General features: G+C 27.9%; 1 protein-coding gene across 2 annotated transcripts in view; it reads right to left on the bottom strand.

Moving 5' to 3' along the window:
* The window catches only part of LOC100201987 (uncharacterized), a 33733-nt gene extending 13579 nt beyond the window's left edge, over positions 1-20154 (bottom strand). For both annotated transcript variants that reach the window (XM_065804675.1, XM_065804676.1), the window contains exon 1: positions 19987-20154. In XM_065804675.1, the coding sequence (XP_065660747.1) occupies positions 19987-20129 (143 nt within the window). In that variant the 5' untranslated portion in view covers positions 20130-20154. The remainder of the gene's footprint in view (positions 1-19986) is intronic.
* Between the last annotated feature and the right edge of the window lie 863 nt (positions 20155-21017).

The following is a 21017-nucleotide window of genomic DNA, read 5'->3' as shown; positions in this document are numbered from 1 at the left end:
TGCGCAATCTAAATTCATCACAAAAATTAATAAAAATAGTAATAGTGAAAAAGGCATTGCCCAAAAACCATAAAAAATAAAAACTCACAAAAATATAAAGATTTAAACATATAGTAAAGAATATATGAAACTTTTTGGATTTTTAATAAAAGTCGAAAATTGTGCGTGTAAAATTAAAAAAGGCTGAGTAAAGAATGTGAGATAATGTAGCTTAAAAACTCCTTGAAAATGTAAATAATATGAAAACCATTGAATAAATAATATATTAAAAAAATACTTATCTTGAAGCCATAACTAAATCAAAATTTTGAAAAATGAAGTATTTTAACTAAAAACTAAAAATAAAAGCACTTATTTAGACAATTATGTCAAAAAGGCAGAGATATTTAAAAAATATTAAGCTCCCACCCATTGGACAAAAACTCAACATATACATTCTAAATTGATGTGAATTATGCTGAGCTACACTGTGCAATTAAGTAAAATACAGATTTAATGAACCAGTTATGCCATTTATACCACCTGGATGAACATGCATTGGTACATTGAGGCAGATGTCTTAAAACCCACTCTAATACAAAAATTTAAAAGAATATAAAAGACAAAAGTCTTGTAGTTGAGTATAATAATATTAAACGAGGGATACTTGAAAAAAATTGACAATAAGAATTTAGGAGACAGTTGGTACTAACCACATTTTTTAAATTTCTGTCTAAATAAATCAACAAATAAAATATAGCAAAAACATTTGTTCAGAAATATAATTTTTTTTGCACTAAAAAGTAGAAAATAAACTTTTTAATTTAAATTTAATAGCTCAGTAAACTAAAGATTGACAGGTCTGCACAGTAGGGTACAGCGAGATTTTTTTTTTCTTCTAAAAGCTTAAGAAAAGGTGAATTCTTATGTAAAATCAAACTTTAAATAGGGTTTACTTAAAAATATTTTTGATTGGAAAAAGTTTTGATACCCAAATTTGCACTTTTAGAAATTGCAAAATTTAGTAAAATATTATTTGTCACACTTGTCCTTTATTATGTTTTACATGTCCTTCTTTTTCATTGCGATGAAATATTAAATGCAAATAATGTTTTTAGACCAGTTGCAATTTTTTTTGATACTTGTTTCAATATCATTATCTTGCATGAATCCTACCAGCAATGCAGATTCTGGACATTTTAGGGGAGGGGGTCTTCAATTTTCAACGAGGTTTTAATGATTAACAAATTTGCTTATAACAGTTGTTTTTTTTTGTTTCATTAGAAATAAAGGTGGTGCCAGTGATGCGGTTCCCCAAAAACAGGAGGTTTATCCCATCTTACCCAAATAATATTTTGATAACACTACTATAACACTATTAAAAAAACAATAAATAAAATAAGATATCTTTCAAATCTATTGACATTGAAAATTTATTAAAATTTCTTTCTTTGTTTTAAAAACAGGTAGCAACTCTCTATGTTGAGCTCTAGCTCTAATATATCCATCTCTTGCATCTGGTCCAAATACTGACATGGATGCTACTGTCACTTATTTTACAGCACGCTCGGTACTTTGAGTATGAATTTTACCAGAAGGAGTTATTAGAGGTGTCAATCTTAGCATTACCAACTTATCTTTAGTGAGCAAACAAGTAAAAACAGGTTCTTGTATCACACCATTTTCCAATTGACTAGCTCTTTAAGAGTAGTTGCTGCAAAGTTCAGTTTAGGTGTTTTTCTTGGTCTGATTCGCATGTCTCCAAGGATATCATTACCCCTTTGTTCCAAAATTCAGTAAACTGCAAAGTTGTGGTCTTCTGCATTATTACTAGATAATAAAGAGATTAATAAACTTTCATGATTCGCATACCAAGCGCCTAACTGGATGTAGGGAGTCACAATTTCTCTTACTATAACAGGTTGATTTCTAAGAATTCTCAATTGAGACAGAATGTGACTGGAAGCATCTTCAAGTCTGTCTTTAACTTTAATGTCAAAAAAAAGTTTAAGTAAAATTGTAATCAAAATAAGACAAGTAACTCATGATTTTTCAAATTCTGATCAGTTAAGTCATGTTTCCTTGTCCACATAAAGACTATTCTCATGCCAGTAGTGAGCCATCTGGAATGACTTAGGGAGCCACATTGAATTTCTCTAAGATTAGGTGGCAATACGCCGATCTTAACTGCTTTGCATAACTTGTAGGTTTGTTTTTGATCTGTTGACATATTTTTTAGTATTGTTTTTGGAATGTCAACAAAGCTCTCTCCCTCTGGAAGAGCTTTAAATTGAGGATTGCACTCCATTTTATTAACATCAGCAAGACATTTTCCAACAGGACCTACAAAGCCAGTAATACATGATGTTAGTCCATCAATTCCTTTTATTAGGTGACGCAAAAATACCTCATTTGAATGAAGCATGCATATGGCCCAGTGATATTTGTGACCTAACAGCTTTTTAAGATGTGTTGTAGCACCACCTTTCCAGCCGGTGTTAATTGAAGTATTATCAGCTCTAAGTACTAAACATGATTCAGTAAGATTATATTGTTGCAGCAAATTATAAACTTTTTAGCTGGCTTATCTGAATGAGTATGTGCATTTGGAGTAAAATGACCAAGATATCGACCACCAGGTTCTATAGTCACAGTAATGTGTTGCTCTTTGATAATAATAGGATGTAGCTGTCCATTTAAATCATTTATCATCGCTCTTGTCGAATCTTTTCTTCCATCAAAGTAAATGCCAATATTATCTGCTTTTGGAAGATTGAAATTGTCATTATTCTTTGCTACTACCATGACTTTTTTTCTCGCTCTTGTTAACTTAGAAAGATCACAAGCAAGGTAAGAGTATTTAGGGGTGAGAAATCCTGCTTCAATTAAATCTTGCAGATAACTTGTAGCAACTGCTGCAGTAACAGCAGGTGAAATCCCAAACCTATAAAATAAAAATAATTTATATTTATTTTTATTAATTCATCATCCAAACTTTTGCTGCTCAACAAAATAATAATCTAAATGATTACCTTATACTAGCCATTGCTGTGTTTTTTATTGACATAGTGTTTTTTCTTGACTTCTTTTCTAAAAATCGTGTTACGAGGAAAACATAGACACCTAATTTATCCTTTAGAAGCCTTTCAACCAACAATTTAATTTCATTGTCTTGTTTTAAAGTAAAGTTAACATTAACTGGATTATAGTTTTCATTGAGAGAAATATCAGGAGAAATATTTTTTGATATTCTTCATATAATTCTATATCTTGTTTTTCTGTGACCTAAAACCAAACTTTTACGAATATTATTTTTGTTTTATATGTATATGTATATACATATATACATATATATATATATATATATATATATATATATATATATATATATATATATATATATATATATATATATATATATATATATATACATATATATATATATATAAATATAAATGTATATATATACTTATATATATGCATATATATGTATATATATACATATATAGTTATATATATACATGCATATATATACATATGTATATATATACTTATATATATATATTTTTATATATACATGCATATATATACGCTGTGTATATATATATATATATATATATATATATATATATATATATATATATATATATATATACATATATAAATTAGTAAAAAACACTTATCTAACTTTGATCTTCAAGAAGATCAAAGAATCTTCAAGATCAAAGATCAAAGATCAATCTTCAAGATCAAAGATCTTCAAGAAGATCAAAGTTAGATAAGTGTTTTTTACTAATTTATTATTGCTCTGTTCTTTAAGAACATTGAGCACTCTATTTGTAAAATACACTAACATAATTTACATATATATATATATATATATATATATATATATATATATATATGTATATATATATATATATATATATATATATATATATATATATATATATATATATATATATATATATATATATATATATATACATTAAGGTGGTCCTTATTTATAAGGAAAAACTTTTTTTTTCGAATTGTTTTGAAATTATTTGCCAGAATGTACCTTTATATAAGACATGAAAATATACCAAATTTCAGCTCAATCGGTTAATATTAACACATGCCGCATTGACGCTGAAGTTGTGAGATTCAATGTAAGGCAGTTACCTGTAAGAACGACAATGTACGGTCAACTGTAAACATAAAATTACGCATTTTTTAAAGATATAGTTTATCCTAATACTATATTTTTTATTTATTGAAATGATACATCCACTTCAATAACATATTTGGATTAAAGTAAGCCTCCTTTTGTGGCGACTGGGAACTCTCTCCGGTACTCCTGAACAACCTGAATAAAATAAAAATAATATTGAATGTGTTTTCTAAACCTAGCCTATAGAATGTGTTCAAGAAAAAAATAACAAAAAATTAAATTTGTTTATACATACCTGTATCAAAAATTGTTTTTGATGCTCATTTTTCGTCATTTTTTCATTGTAATCCTCCATCAACTTCACTCCTCTTTCTGCAATATCATTTGTACATTTTAAGGTTGAAATGATATTTTTTCCTGTGCGATAATCCTCTCTGTTTTCCCAATTCAGCTGATCGTCCTGAAGAAATTCAACACAAATACCGAATCGTTTAAATAACTGAAGTGAATTGGCAGACAATAATTCAGTTGGTAGATCTTTTTGAACAAAATTTTGGACATCTTGGATTTGCAACGATAGTTTTTTCTCAATGACTTCTGTCTCTTCATTTTCTTCTTCTTTTTTATTCACAGTCTCTATGTTTTTATTTGCACATTCCCTAATTTTTTGAGCCATTCTAATTTTTTCAACTCTCTCAATTCTATCGTCAAATATTGCCATGGCAGCACACTCTTCACTTAGATACCATAAATGGTTTAAAAATTTTGTTATTGCAATGGTTGCAATGTTTTCATTAATATTTTTAAATTTAACCAATTTTCTCAAAAAATATATATCATTTAGGGGAGCTCCTGTAGTACTTGTTGCTGAAAACCAGGTCTCTACATAACAGTATACAACGAAAGCGCAAATTTCTGCATTCAGTTTTGAATTATCCTTTCTCATTTTCATTTGATCGCGAAATAAAAAAAGTTTTAAACAATAAATCGCTTTAGACATCCATCTTGCTAAATGATATGCTCACTAAAACTCACATTTGTTGTTCTCCCAAAAAAATGAGCGTCAATTGCAAAAACTCTTTGTAGTCATCACGTGGTTGCTCTTCTGCAAGTTTCTGTTTCACAAAATAAATAATTTCGGGCGCTACATCTTTCAGTGCATTATAAACAGCTTCATCGCTGGTATCTAAAAATTTAATTTTATCAATATTCTTCCAGTTTTCTTTCAGTGCTTTGAATTGAGCAATTTCCGGCTCGGATGCTACAATTGCTTTTGTCCTCGTGAATACACCAGCCAAAACGACCTCAAATATATGGTGTCGGCATGGAGGCCACAAAATATCTCACCCTGACCTTTGTTGAAGCAGAACTGCAGCTCCTTTTATACGTCCAGTGTTTGATGCTGTAGTATCAAAACAAAAGGTTTAAATTTTTTCGGTTAAATTCCATTCATCAGTGATATGGAACACAGGAAGCCGATCAATTTTCTCATTTTTTGTGATATCAGGCAATAATTTGGAATCCCAATGCACTTCAATAAAATTTGCATCATTTCCTACCAATTTTATTGATGAATATTTTATTTTCCGCAAAATCTCTCTATTTCTTTTGATAGACGATCTATTGAGAACAAACTCGGTGATATCTATATTAAGAGCTTCTAGGACGGCAGAAATAATATGCATTGCATCCCTGTCACTCACTTTACATTTGTCCAAGGCAGCGGCCAGGCGAGGTGTCATTAATGTCTTTCGTCCTCTCTTGTTTGAAGATGGACCCTGTTCAGATTCCGATATTAAATGTGTCATCTTCACTGTTGTCTTGATTTATCACTTTTTTCTGTGAACCTTCGTTTTCTTTATCTTCCATTTCAAAATATGCAATCGAACAACTAGAATTTTACAACAAATCTTCTTTTTTTTCCAACTCTGCAGCTGTGCGTTCTTCTTTCCGCTTTTCCTTACATAATAATTTGATATCTACTCCCAACATACAACCTACTCTACCTTTCTCCCTTTGTTTAATTAAAAATTCTCTATCTTCGGCGATTTTAATCTCATTTAACGCATTTAAGGTGGCAATATCAAAAAGGTTGTTTAAATCTTCTTTAAAATCATTTTCTTTTTCTCTCTGCCGTTCAGTATCTCTATTTTTAGATTTTTCTAAATTTCTGACATTATCGTACAAAGATTTTAATTTCGAAATAAAGTTTGAACGGTTTTGAACTGGGATTCTTGCTTTTTTCCAAAAAACGACCACTTCATCAATAACTAAAGCACTGCTGTCATTAAGATTTAAATTTACCACTCTCATGTTATAAAAAATTACACTCAAAACATCTTGTTTACATGGTAATTTACTACCACAGATTTGATTTTTTATCACTCCAACTAGATAAATATTTTTCCAAAAAGTGGACATTTTAGCACTTTTATCAATTACTTATATAGCACGTCTTTTCTTATGCACTTCATGTACGAAACTAAAACGAATGTAGCATTGAACAAATAATATGTAAAAACAAAATTGACTTGTAGAGACTTGTAGTTGCCCTTGTAGCGAATTCAGAATGCACTTGGTGGTTAGTTGCGCATAGCATCGTCATAGCATGTTAGACAGTCAGATGCATGAAACTTTAAGGCCAATGTGGCACGTGTTAATATTATCGGATTGAGCTGAAATTTTGTATTTTTAATGTTTTGGTGTAACTGAGCAAAATTACAAATAATTTTGTTCAAATATGAACTTTCGAAAATAAGGACCACCCTAATATGCATATATATATATATATATATATATATATATATATATATATATATATACATATATATATATATATATATACATATATATATATATATATACATATATATATATATATATATATATATATATATATATATATATATATATATATATATATATATATATATATATATATATATAAATATACTAGCTGGAGTTACCCGGCGTTGCCCAGGCCAATATTTAAACTGGCTTACCTGATATCTGTACACAAAAATGGGCCCAAAAAATGGTCCCCCCTGACCCCAGGGGTCAAAACCCAGCTAAGAACCTTCTCCCCCTCGAGGACTACCCCCATGCCAAATTTCACCGAGATCGGTCCGGCGGTTTGGATTTCTATAGAGAACAAACAAACAAACACAGACACAAACACACATTGCCCTTTATATATACCTAGCTGGAGTTACCCGGTGTTGCCCGGGCCAATATTTAAACTGGCTTACCTGATATCTGTACACAAAAATGGTCCCAAAAAATGGTCCCCCCTGACCCCGGGGGTCGGGGTACGGGGTCAAAACCCAGGTAAGAACCTTCTCCCCCTCGAGGACTACCCCCATGCCAAATTTCATCGAGATCGGTCCGGCGGTTTGGATTTCTATAGAGAACAAACAAACACACACACATTGCCCTTTATATATATTAAGATATATATATATATATATATATATATATATATATATATATATATATATATATATATATATATATATATATATATATATATATATACATATATACATATGTGCTATATAAACAAAAAAAATATTTATTATTATGAAATTATATTTACCTCAAAGGATGCTTGATCATCTTGCAGTTTTGTTGTCTCAATCTTATCAGCATGTCCCATCTGCATGTCAAACTTTTCACCTGTCTTATTTCTTTGACTGTATGAGCTCCATATTTTCACCTGTCTTATTTCTTTGACCTGAGCTTCATAGTTGAAATTTTTTTAGAAAAAATACAGGTGCAAATTATATGTGCTTTACTTTTACAATTTTGGGGGGAAGAACACCCAGACAGATCATGTTTACACAGAAGTATCTTATGAGAACATGTTATGAGGTCCATTAGCTTATCTAACTTCAATAGAAGTTCTTCTTTTACTTTTGCCTTAGTTCTTCCCCATACAACGTTTTCTGCTTTCTCCCTAAGGGTTTTAATTCTATAATAAAGCGATTTTTCACCAATAATAACTGGCTGTTGAAACTTAGCATTTGCTTTTCTCAATTGAGCAAGAACAAATGGAATCAGATCGCTAGCAAGATCTTTGTTAAAATATTTATTATGGTGTAGATTGCATGTTATGCTATTTTGTTCTTTTAGTAAAATTCCTTTTTGAACAACTGCTCTGTTTGTAGGCAGCTCACTATGAATAAAATCTTTTCCAGGTCCAATAAAATCTGAAATTGCAGTGGTAGATGATTTAGTCTTAACTTTCGACATTTATAAATATCTCGATTAAATAACTAATAAGGAATAAAATAGTAACAGACTATGATCTTGTATAAAGCTTTTATACAGCGGAGAGCCAAGTGAAAATATCTTTTAAAATTAATTCAGCGCTGCGCTTATTAGGAGAGTTCATTACATAAATAATTTTATTTATTTTATAATAATTTTATTTATTTTATAATAATTTAAGTTTTTTTCATTTTAATAATGTGTAAATATGAAAATTTGGGTATCAAGACGTTTTCTGATCAAAAAGTGGTCCATAACACACCTACCTTGGAATTAAATTTAACATAGGAATACACCTTTTCTTAAGCTTGAATTTTATTTTTTTCAAAAACATATAAATTTCACTGTACCCTACTGCACAGGGTTTATATAGAAACATACCTGTCAATCTTTAGTTTACTGAACTTTAAATAAAAATTTAAATTAAAAAGTTTATTTTCTACTTTTTAGTACAAAAAAGATTATATTTTTGAGCAAATGTTTTTGCTATATTTTATTTTAGACTTTTTAGTCTTTACAGAGAGTTACAAGATTTAGCAATGCATTTGACATTCATAATTAAATCTAGCTTTTTATCCTTATAAAAGAAACCAAATATTTCCTGATTAAAGGAGCAGAACATTTTTTTTAAGGATAAAAATGTTTTATATAAAATTAAAATAAAGCACAAATATTTTATTTGCATTGCCACCCTCGTCCTCCCAAATATGTAGTATATTTTTATATTAATATTAAACAAAATTATGTTGTAAGTTATTTCTTCAATTTTATTTTAAAAAAAAAAAAAAATTTTTTTAATTAAAAAAAAATTTAGACCCACAACCAATCTTAGCTGATTTTAAAAATAAAAAAATGTGTTTTTAAAAGAGAACAAATTATATTAAAAAAAATTACAACCCCACAACTTTAAAAGTTAAAAAACAAGCTGTTTTAAATCAACAATTGTTTTAAAAATTTTTTTATCACTTCAGTTGCTGGAAATGATGTGGATACTGTATCATAACGTCAATTATATTTTTTTCATAAATTGTCTCCTTTTAACAATTATCCAATATGAAAGAATGAGAATTTATTTTGATTGATTCTACTCACAACTTCAAAAAAACTTTTAACATCTTAAAAAGTTGTAAAAAATTTCTTTTTCCTTAATCATATATACCAAGAGATCAATTATTTGCTAACCAATTAAAAGTCTTAGTTTCACTTTTTGCTTTGAAATGCAGATTTTAATGACTACAGATTTTTCAGCATGAAAGTTAAAACAACTTAAAAGTTGCCCATCTCTTATCCAAACAATGTTTCCCGTCCACAAATCTTGAAGAAAATCAGCAAAGCTATGTTTAAATAATTTTTTTTAATGAAAAAACTGCATGTGCCCTAAAGTTTTTTTTAAAAAAAGGCCTACTCGCAACACTTAAAATAAATTTGCTGAATGGTCAATGAATGCCCGAGGAAAAATGAATTATATTAGAACAAAGGAGAATTGTTTTTCGAACAAAGCATATTTTGACAGTTGTCAATACAAAAATAAAGATTAATAAAAGAATATTTAAAAATATATAAAACAGACAATGCACGCAAACAGTACATACAATAATAAAAAATAAAATTTTTACACTAAGCAAACACCTTTACAAACACTTTAAAATAAAATTGTAAATTTTTTACAAACACTTAAAATGAACAAAGATATACAACAAATAAAAACTTATATACCTAAAAATTGACTACAAAATAAAAAGTATGCATACAACAATGTAAGGCCTCAGAATGTAAAAAAAAAATTAATGCTCATGTGTAAATATAATTTGTGTAGTGATTAAATAATAAACATTTCCTCAGAGTCATGTTTATTATTACTGGCATTTTGATGAGGATCAGCACTAATTACTAGTTTATCCCTTTAGACACCAATAATTGGTATTATAACAATAATGATAATAATAATATTAAAATCAAAAGAAACAGTACGCAAGTCTTGAAAAAAAATCAGCAAACCTATGTTTAAATAAATTTTTTAATGAAAAAACTGCATATGCCCTGAAGTTTTATTTTCAAAAAGACCTACTTGAAACACTATCAATAGTTTAACAGGTTTACCACTATTAAAACTGAGGCTAAAAATAAGGACTTTAAGGAGAATTAAGGATATATTTTCCCAATTTATAAGGAGATTTGGTCGCGAACACTAATTTTTTCAAGCGAAAAATAAGGAGAATTAAGGAAAAAATGATTACTTTAAAAACAGAATCGTTCTTTTTTCAATAAATATTAAATATAAATAGATAAACTATTATAAATATATATATATATATATATATATATATATATATATATATATATATATATATATATATATATATAACATTATTAAAAAAGTTCATTTTTCTTGTTAACAAGCTTCTTTTTTTCAACATATAGCTTTTCAAGAGACTCTAGTTTTTCAAAGGCAGCTCTTTTTAATGCATTAGATTTTGATATGTGAGCTTTAATGTCATCTAATTACAAAGAGAATCATTAAATAATGCCATTTCATTTAGTATTATATGAACTAAAAATTAGTAAAAGAAAAACAAGGACAGCCTAATTTCAAATTTCAAAACTTGACCTAAAATATATGTAACATCACTAGATTAAAAAATATTATACTTATTTCTTTGATTTCCATGGAAATCAAAGACTTAAGTATAATCTTTAGTATAAAAGACTTTTTAAAAATTTAAAAAATGATTTTTAAACCAAAAAATTAAAAATAATTAAACATGTTAATTAAAAAAAGATAAGCTAAAAGTTAAGGATATATTTCTAATAATATATAAGAACAATTAAAAAAAAAATACAGCAAAAAAAATTATTTTATTATTTTGTAGAACCACATTTCTATTGTAATCATTGATTTACTCTCTTTGGCATTGAATTTACAAGACTTGATATATTGTTGATATCTGATATCGTTGTTTTCTTCTTTAAATATATCGATAGAGGGAAGAAGGAATTATCAATATTCTAAAATTTCAATATATCTAACAAAATTAATTCGAACTTCAAATAATCAATAGCATACAACTCCTGTATAGTTCATGCAGGCCTTACATATGCTCCTATTTTGCTTGGTTCGCTTTAATGTAAAATAGAATATGCAATATTTAACTTTTTTTTCAAATTGTTTTTTTGACAATGAAATAATCCTTGGTTTCAAAGAAAAATAGATTTGTAACGTGTTGTTTCATTGGTCGTCAACCGTGATTTAGGAGTTTCATGCTGTATTTTTTTATAACTCACTCTGTAACTTTTTTTATTATTTGATTTATTTATATGTTTATTAGTAATACTTCAAACAACAAAAACAAAAATTTAGAGTTAGTAAATGCTGATGAAAATAAAAGCAACATTATAAAAGAAAATCATCAAATAAAGCAACTTCCTCACCAAGCCTCAACTTTTAGGCACCAATCCTCAAATAAAGCACCAAGCCTCAAATAAAGCACCAAGCCTCAACTTCTAACCAACATTAAAAAAATGAAAATTATAAAGTAGATGTTTTAAAATTATATTTAATTAGTAATACAAAGTAATATTTATGAAAACAACATGTCAATTAAATAGTAAAGACTTTACGTATTAATTAGCACTAATAAAATATTGAAAAAATTAAACAGTTTTCAAAATAATTTCAATCAAAAAGGTGCTTTAAAAAAAAAGAAAAAGTGGGCTCTCTCTATATATAAATATATATATATATATATATATATATATATATATATATATATATATATATATATATATATATATATATATATATATATATATAAATATTAGGGTGCATCACAAAACAACAATTTAAAAAAATTGATTTTGTCTGACACGTAATTCTGTTCTATATATTAAAAACAATGACTTTCAAAAATTATAGAATAAGAAATTCTTTTAGAGGTTTCCCAACACACCAGTCCCTAATATTTAAAAAAAATATAGTTTTTCAAAAGTAGGTCATGTTGGGTCTAAAATTAAGCAAAATCTTAAAAACATTTAAAAAAAAATCATCATTTAAAAAAACAAACATTTAATATTTCACTGCTATGAAAACTACAAAAAATGCACCTTTTTCATTTTCCCTTTAAAATGTTATATTTATTGCAGTAATATCTAATGTGAATTTTTTTTTAATAAAATGATGATTATTTTTGAAATTTTTATAAAATTTTGCTTAATTTGTGACCGTTCAAATATTTAAGGGTGTTGGGAGAATTAAAAAAAAATTGTTTTTTTAATATATAGAACACAATTAGGTGTTAGACAAAATCAATTTTTGTATATATATATATATATATATATATATATATATATATATATATATATATATATATATATATATATATATATATATATATATATATATATATATATATATATATATATACATATATACACACATATATATATATTTTTTAAGTAATTCACCTCCCCAAGGCCAAGAAGTCCACTACATATGAGAAGGCTACTTGTGGTTATAACCCTCTCCCAACTCTATAACCCCAAAACACGAACCTTGACGAACAAGGCCGCTGCACGGAGAAACAAGTTGATGTATATATATATATGTATATATATATATATATATATATATATATATATATATATATATATATGTATATATATATATATGTATATATATATATATATATATATATGTATATATATATATATATATATATATATATATATATATATATATATATATATATATATATATATATATATATATATATATACATATTTATATAGGTGTAGGATTTCAAATCAAAGAAGTAACTATTAGCTTCTCTATTGATAAGTATAATCTATATACTTTAATAAAATTTCCTAGAAGATAATGATAGAAAATAAGGAGAAATTAAAGAGAGCAGTTAAATTTGAACTTTTTTAAAGGTTATTTAAGGACTTTTAAGAAGCTTTTTTTTTTAAGGATATTTAAAGTTTTTATGGAGGAGTGGGAACCCTGTTTAATAGAAAGATTTGTGGAAGTTAAAAAAGTAGTAATCAATTCCAAGCTGTTGGTTCACAAATGAGATATACTTATGAAACTAAATTAAAGTTACTTGACCAAAAATTAGTTATTTTGAAAAAATTTTGTTGGCTTTCTTAATGTAATTGCTGAAAAGTTCTAAATACAGGGTATTTAAATAGATGGTTCAAGCCTCCTTCCTTACCAATGTCGCTTATTGGGCTGGAGCTGAAACCAAACCATGGATCTCTTGGCTCTGAGCCTAAATTCTGTGATTGTTAAAATTGTTGTGACAGTTAAAATTGGTGAAAAAGACCTTCTTCTATATAACTCTTATTATAAAGGACCAATAACAAGAATTCGTCTTGTTGAGTGATTAAATGTAACACAGAAAATTCTGAACTCAAGATAATAAAGCAATCAGATACCAGGAGACTTACCATGTAAACTTTTATAAAAATGTGTAACTACCTTAAAAATTTAGTAAGCATATTTTATCCAAAAAATATGATGCGAATTATATCACTAATAAGTACTCTTGTTGAATCTTAAAAATATGAAGGATTTTTCAAATCTGTATGCTTATCAGTTGGATAACAATGAAATGGAACTTCACAATAAAAATCCAATTTTAATAACAATCACCCTTATTATTGAAGATAATACTGTAATTGTTTATGCAGGCTATTCAAAGATTGTTAAAGCTTCATGAACATTTTGGTTACAATAATCTATTTATTGATAAGAATTCTAAAGCATATTTATTAGACATTTAAAGAAAATGAAAAAATTGGTGTGTTTAATGACATTAATAGAAAAGATTTACTACAAAAATTTGCTTTACAATGTTACACTTATCTGCATATAAAATAATACAAAAACTAAAAATACAAGCTTCAAGTTAGTTACTTTTTTATATAGTATATATTTATTATTATCTATAAATATATTAATTCAATCCTCGGAATTAGGAAAAATGAGGTCGGCAATAAATTACCGGTCAGCAGTTAGGTCCGGATTGCTGAATACCGACCCTAATACTGAGAGTTGTTTAGTTGATTTTTTAATTTTATTTCTCTTTCAGTAAGTTATTTTGCACTTTAAACTATAATTTATTTTTTTCAATTATTGTGTAAAATAGTAGTTAACAAAAACTCTTGTAGTTTAGAGTATTGTTGCCAAAAATTCTTTAAAGACATAGGCAGCGAAAAAACCACAGCTTTAGGTTAATGCCTTTTATTTAAACTGACCAAAAAAGCACCTTATAATTGCCTATAGTTATCATAGACAGCCTTGCGTGCTCTTTCATGGGCTCTTTCCATCTTGTTACTCTTAGATAGACTGGTTTTACATTCTTTTACGTTCTTCTTAAATATCATTAATTTCTTAGAGAAAACTGCTTACTGGTGGGTGATAATGAAAAAAATTATAAAAAGTTAATGTTGCATCACCATCATTTATTGTAGAAAAGCCTCGAAGCATTTGTTAGCAAGTTTATGGTTCCCATGTCCCATCCTAACTGACATTAAAAAAGTATGTTTCAAAAGACATTTTCTCTCATCATTCTCCCTGGAATTAACAGTGGTGTTTTCCATAAAGGAAAAAGGACAGTTGCCAAGAAAGAAGTCAATCAGAAAAAAAAAAGCTTACTCAATAAATGGTCACCCTACCAAGAATTTACTGAAAACAACTGATATGCGCATTTTCTACAATTAGTAGTGATTTTGCTGGGTTATTTTTTACTATGCTGGGTAGAATTACATAGAATTTCATTCATCAATGCTTTTTATTGTATGCTTTATGTATATTTGTATGCTTTTTATTGGATACTGTTTCATTCATCAATGCTTTTTATTGTATAAACAAAAGAGGAATGCCATTAGAAGTTTTGATAGACAATGAAACAAACTTTGTTGGTCGAAATCATGAATTAAAAGAACTTAGATAAGAATAAAACAAACAGCCCTACAGCTTATAAAAAAATTAGGTTGCACTTTAGCACTAGATTAGGACTTCATCATGACAGAGTATTGAAATTAATGGTCAAGGCTGAAAAACTGGAATACCTGGAAAAATCATTTACTTTATTGAACTCTCCACTCTTAAAATATCAAGGATATAAAAGATAATGTTCCACTAACCAATTATTTTTTGACTTTGAGTCAGCAGCCAGCTTGCTATGGACTTATATATCTTTTCAAAAGTTGGGCACATAAATGGCTTTCTTTATTATCAAAACTATTCAAATGGAAATAAAAGAAATGAAAAATAGGCAATATCATAATGATAATTTATCTATAAAACTCTAAGGACATTGGTTGCTCAGGAGAATTGTGTTGTTGTTGCTGTGGTTATTAAGGTGCTCCCAGAATTCCTTATGATTTTATCACAGAGAACCGCAAAGAGTATTTAACTAGATAGTTCAAGCCTCCTTCCTTACCAATGTCGCATATTGGGCTGGAGCTGGTGTCGAACCTTGGACTCTTGGTTCTGAGCAGGGTTAGAAAAAACCCGTTTTTTTTTAAAAAAAACCCAGCCCACTGGGTTTTTTTGGGTTTTTTTAAAAATAGCTCTTTTTGCTTGGAAAATGAAAGACATAATACCTATTTTGCATTCAAACTATCTTTAAACATTTAATTTTTTTGAAATAATAATTAAAAACACATGGTAATATTTATTTATTGAAAAGAGCTTTTACAAGGAAAATTTAATAAATTGAAGAACTGTAAATAAAATTCTCCTTACATAATTTTACTTTGTTTGATTATTACAATAATTTTCAATTCTTGTCAACTTTTCAGATGTTTTTGACAGATTTCCAGTTAAACACTTCCTCTGGGATCATCAAGAATAAACTAAAACAAATATAAATTACACTTAAATAATAGAAATAGAACTTTTTTTAGAATTTAGATGGTTATACTGAAGTTAAAAACGATTTTTCCTACTACTTACCTACTTATTGATCAGATTCGATATCATCACAGGAACTGCTATCAGCTGCTGAGCTATTGTGAAATGATTTGTAAATCTTCACAAGTTTCATTGCCTTATCTGCACCAAGACGATTCCTGATCTTCTACCAGACAAATCCAAAGGTTGAAAAACATCTCTCAATTGAGGCTGAGCTAGCAGGACAGGAGTGTAGAGAAGCTAGAAAGCTGCAGAAATTGGCAGAAACCTTTTTATCCTTGATTTGAGATCTAGTAACCATTCCTTTCATGGTGTTCCACCATTCTGATGGAGAGAACCTTCAGTGATTCTGAGAATATTTTCTTGGGGAACACCTCCTGTCCTTCAAGTTAAACTTGTATAGTAAACCCAAGAAATCAGGGTTCCTGTCCTCTAACCATTGTTCTGCACTGTTTTCATTATCATTATCAATGAAGCTTTTGTAATCATCTACATAGCGATGGTCAGTTATATAGGCCAAAATATGAAAGGGTTGTACAGCATTTTGAAATCACTTCTTTATTGCATCATAGTATATGGATAGCTCTTCATCCTTTATCAATGAATACCAAATATGAACTGCGTCAGAGAGATGAGAAGAATCACTCTGCATCTTGTCTAAGGCAATCCCCATTTTTTTCATTTGACTAAGAAGACAACTTGCCTCACGTTTGATGGCTATATTCTCAATTATTCTTCCAATATTGGCTGGAAAATCTTTCATCTTCTCTCCATAGATCTCCACGTAGAAGTTATAATTTTTCTGGTAATGTCTCAATGCAGGCAACTTGAGAGTTCCAGCGTATTTCATTTGGCAGCTGAGGCATACATCCACCTTTTTCCTTTAATAAACCATGGGCCATATGCACATTTCTAAAATATTTCTGAACTTCCACAACCTGTTTTAGAATTTTTGAAAAAGAATTGCAAATGTCTTTCTGTAGCAAATTCATATAGTGTGCATTACAGCCATATGTTAACATATCAGGATACTCTTGTTTGATCAGCTCTTTCATTTTCTTCATCTCAGCTTCATTGTCATTGCAGACAGCAAATACAAACTTATTATATTCATTTTTTATGCTAACTATAGCTTCATTGATGATTTTGAAGCAGTATTCTGCAGTTTTTTTTTCTGATCCTGAGTCAACTATGTTGTACAGATTGTACTCTTTTTTCCATAATAAAATGAGTGAGCAATTATTGGGTCATTCTGAATACTAGACCATCCATCTTGACAAATTACCAATGTGTCTTTGGTTTCCAGTTCATTCTTTATACCAGCTGACAGATCATCATAGACTTCATTTAATAGATTTCCACCCAGTTTCTTTTGGCTTGGTGAGACATACCCAGGACGAAGAAGAGAGCAAAGTTTCTGAAACTCACAAGTTTTAACTGAATTAAAAGACACGTTAGAGCTGAAAAAAACCCGGGCAACTTGCTTGTCTATGGCATCTTTCTGATCATTTGATGTTCTAACTACAAAGTTATTTAAGTTACTACTTTTAAACCTATTTGCTGGTGTGGAGCTGGACATAATAAATCCTTCGGAAATTGAAGTATCTGACTCATTTGACAAGAGGCTAATATTGCTCATTGAGCTTCCAGGTCTTGGTTCTTGTTCATCAGTGTCCTTCTTTCTCTCTTTACACTTCTCCAAATGAATACAAACTCTTTCAATTTTTCCACTAATCTTCTCTGAACAATGGTCACACTGAACACTATTTTTGTCCCCTTCTATCTCACTGACCTCCTTCCACTCCCATCCTTTCTTCCTTCCACTTCCGAATGGCATTCTTATAAAGATTTTTTTCTGAAATATACACATTGCATTGAAATATGCAAGTTAAATATACGTAATGCTACGCAAATAATAATACTGTTCGAATAAAAGTTTCTTGAGTAATTTGTAAGATAAAACACAGGCCTGACTTTGATATGGTTGATGAAAGCCACTGAGATCACTGAAAGTATATTGTAAAAAATACTAAAACTATTTTTTCAGAAAGATTTCAAAAAAATCATGTCTTTTAAAAATTTTGATTCTTATTAAATACTATATTCTGATCATATCCATATCCTCTTTTCAATAGTAATTACCTTTTAATTAGTCATAATTATGTTTAAATGTTTTCTGAAATAAATAAATCACAGAAAAAAACCAAGCAAAGAGAATCCTTTAAACAAAATATTATTTTAAAGAAACCCAAAAAAACCCGGGGTTTTTTTGGTTTTTTTAACTGGGTTTTTTTTGGTGGGTTTTTTAATGCCAACCCTGGTTCTGAGCCAGAATTCTAACCATTAAATTACAGAAAATTACCGAGATAAGTCACGTTACAGTTGTGAAAGTTAACATTGGTGAAAAGGAGCTTCTTCTTATATACTCTTATTATAAAGGACCAATAACAAGAACTTGTCTTGTTGAGTGATTAAATGTAACACAGAAAATTCTGAACTTAAGATAATAAAACAATCAGATACCAGGAGACTATTATGAAACAATTTATTTTTACTATTAAAACTTTTAATTAATTTTTTTTTAATTGCATAAATATGGTAAATACTTTATGGTAAATACATTATTAATATTGAATTAAAATGACTTAAAACAAATATATTTTTACTGTAATACAGAAATAAACATTAAAATCAAATATATAATTTGTTAAGTTATACTTGAACAAACTGATTGAAAAAAGAAAAAAAAGTTTTCACTAAATAAACAAAAAGAATATTAAAGAAAAAACTGTTTAATAATGATAAATCATACAATAAACATGTTATAATAACAAAATTTTTGAAATATTATGATTATTAAATTATTAAGTGCGTCAGCAAATAATACTTATTAAAAAAGGAATATTGTGCATCAGTTATCAAAAACTTTATACTAACTTTTAGTATACCAAGTAAAGAGTAAAGCGACAGTAGACAAATAGTAAACTGCACTTAAGGGACAGTATAAGTGTGTTAACCAGTATATAATTTTTATGGCCATTTTTTTTGAATTGGAAAAATAATTTAGTGTCTTGGCTAGAGTTTTGGTTAAAAATAAAAAGTCTTCCACTATTAGGAAATTCCCTTATTAAATATGACAGCAAAATGTCTGTCAGACAGATTAAATAAAGGCAAGTTATGCACTGAATATATATTCAGATATATCAATTTCTAAAATGCAACTGCTTATAATTTGCCCACTACTTTCAGACAAAAGTTAATTAGAAATTTAAAATTCAAAAACTAGAAACATCTTAAAATAATTAGTGTGTAATTCACAGGTTCTTAGTTTAAAAAATAAGTTTTTAAGCTGAACTTGGTATCAATAAATTAATTATTAAATCTTATATTCGCACGCACATCATTTAAAATTTTTTTTTTTTTTTTTGACTACCACAACAATCAGAATTATTTTAATTTAATCACAACATTTTATGAAAAGATTAAAAAGTTCTTAATTTTGGAAGTACATTAAAGATTTTTCCATCTGCTGTCATGCTGCATATAAATATACCTATGATGACTGCTTCAATGTTTCATAATTCTAATGAAGCTTTTAGTAACTATTATTACACATGAATAATACAAAGTATTTTTTTAATTTTACTATTTATCACTTGTTTTTTACCTTTGACCATTAAAATCTCTTACTTGCCAAACAAGTTGATTGGAGTCATTTAATGGATCAATATTGTGCATTGTTTCCTCGCCACCCCATGAAAATGAAGAGAATTGATTATCTGAATTCTTAAACCAACTTTCATTATTCATTGCTTAATATTTATATTCATCTAAAAAAATTAGAAAAATAAAACTAAGAAGTAAATATACACAGATACACCATTGTGAAAAAATAAAAAAAACGCTTATTTCATGACTCTAGGAAACTCTATGGTGGGATTATAGTACTACTATTAGTAGTCACTGAGTCCTGAAATCTGGTTACACTGTCCACGGCAAAAAATCCAATTTTAAATTTTGCATAAAAGCACCTTTAAAAACTTGTAATATATATATATATATATATATATATATATATATATATATATATATATATATATATATATATATATATATATATCAACCCTCGAAATTAGGGTCAGGATTAGGCAAGGCCGATATTTGTTTGAGGTCGGCAAAAAATTACCAACCATGTTTCTATGTTTTATGGTCAAACCTTTGTTTTATTTTGTTTTTTCCAACCTGATGCTGTCCTCACGCAGATTAAGATTGGCAAATTATTGCTGACCTTATTTTTCCTAATTTTGAAGGCTGATGTGGATATATATATATATGTATATATATATATATATATATATATATATATATATATATATATATATATATATATATATATATATATATATATATATATATATATATATATATATACACACACACACACACATAGGCTACTTAATTGTAGTTATAACTCCAAAACACAAACCTTGTGCGAAGAAACAAGTTGAGCACGGTAATACCAGGGACATGGTGGTGATCAAACTTGGAAAAAAGATGTATACTAGGAAACAGCTGCTGCTGAAAATGAAGTAAAGCTCGCTATTCAAGAAATTGTGTTTGAATCTTGGATGAGATTATAAAAATTGACTTATAATCCCAAGCAACAGATAAAACTCTATTGGTGGAAGCACACCAAGT

The sequence above is a fragment of the Hydra vulgaris genome, chromosome 09, assembly GCF_038396675.1.
Source record: "Hydra vulgaris chromosome 09, alternate assembly HydraT2T_AEP".
Lineage (NCBI taxonomy): Eukaryota > Metazoa > Cnidaria > Hydrozoa > Anthoathecata > Hydridae > Hydra > Hydra vulgaris.
This window is presented reverse-complemented; position numbering and strand designations above follow the sequence as displayed.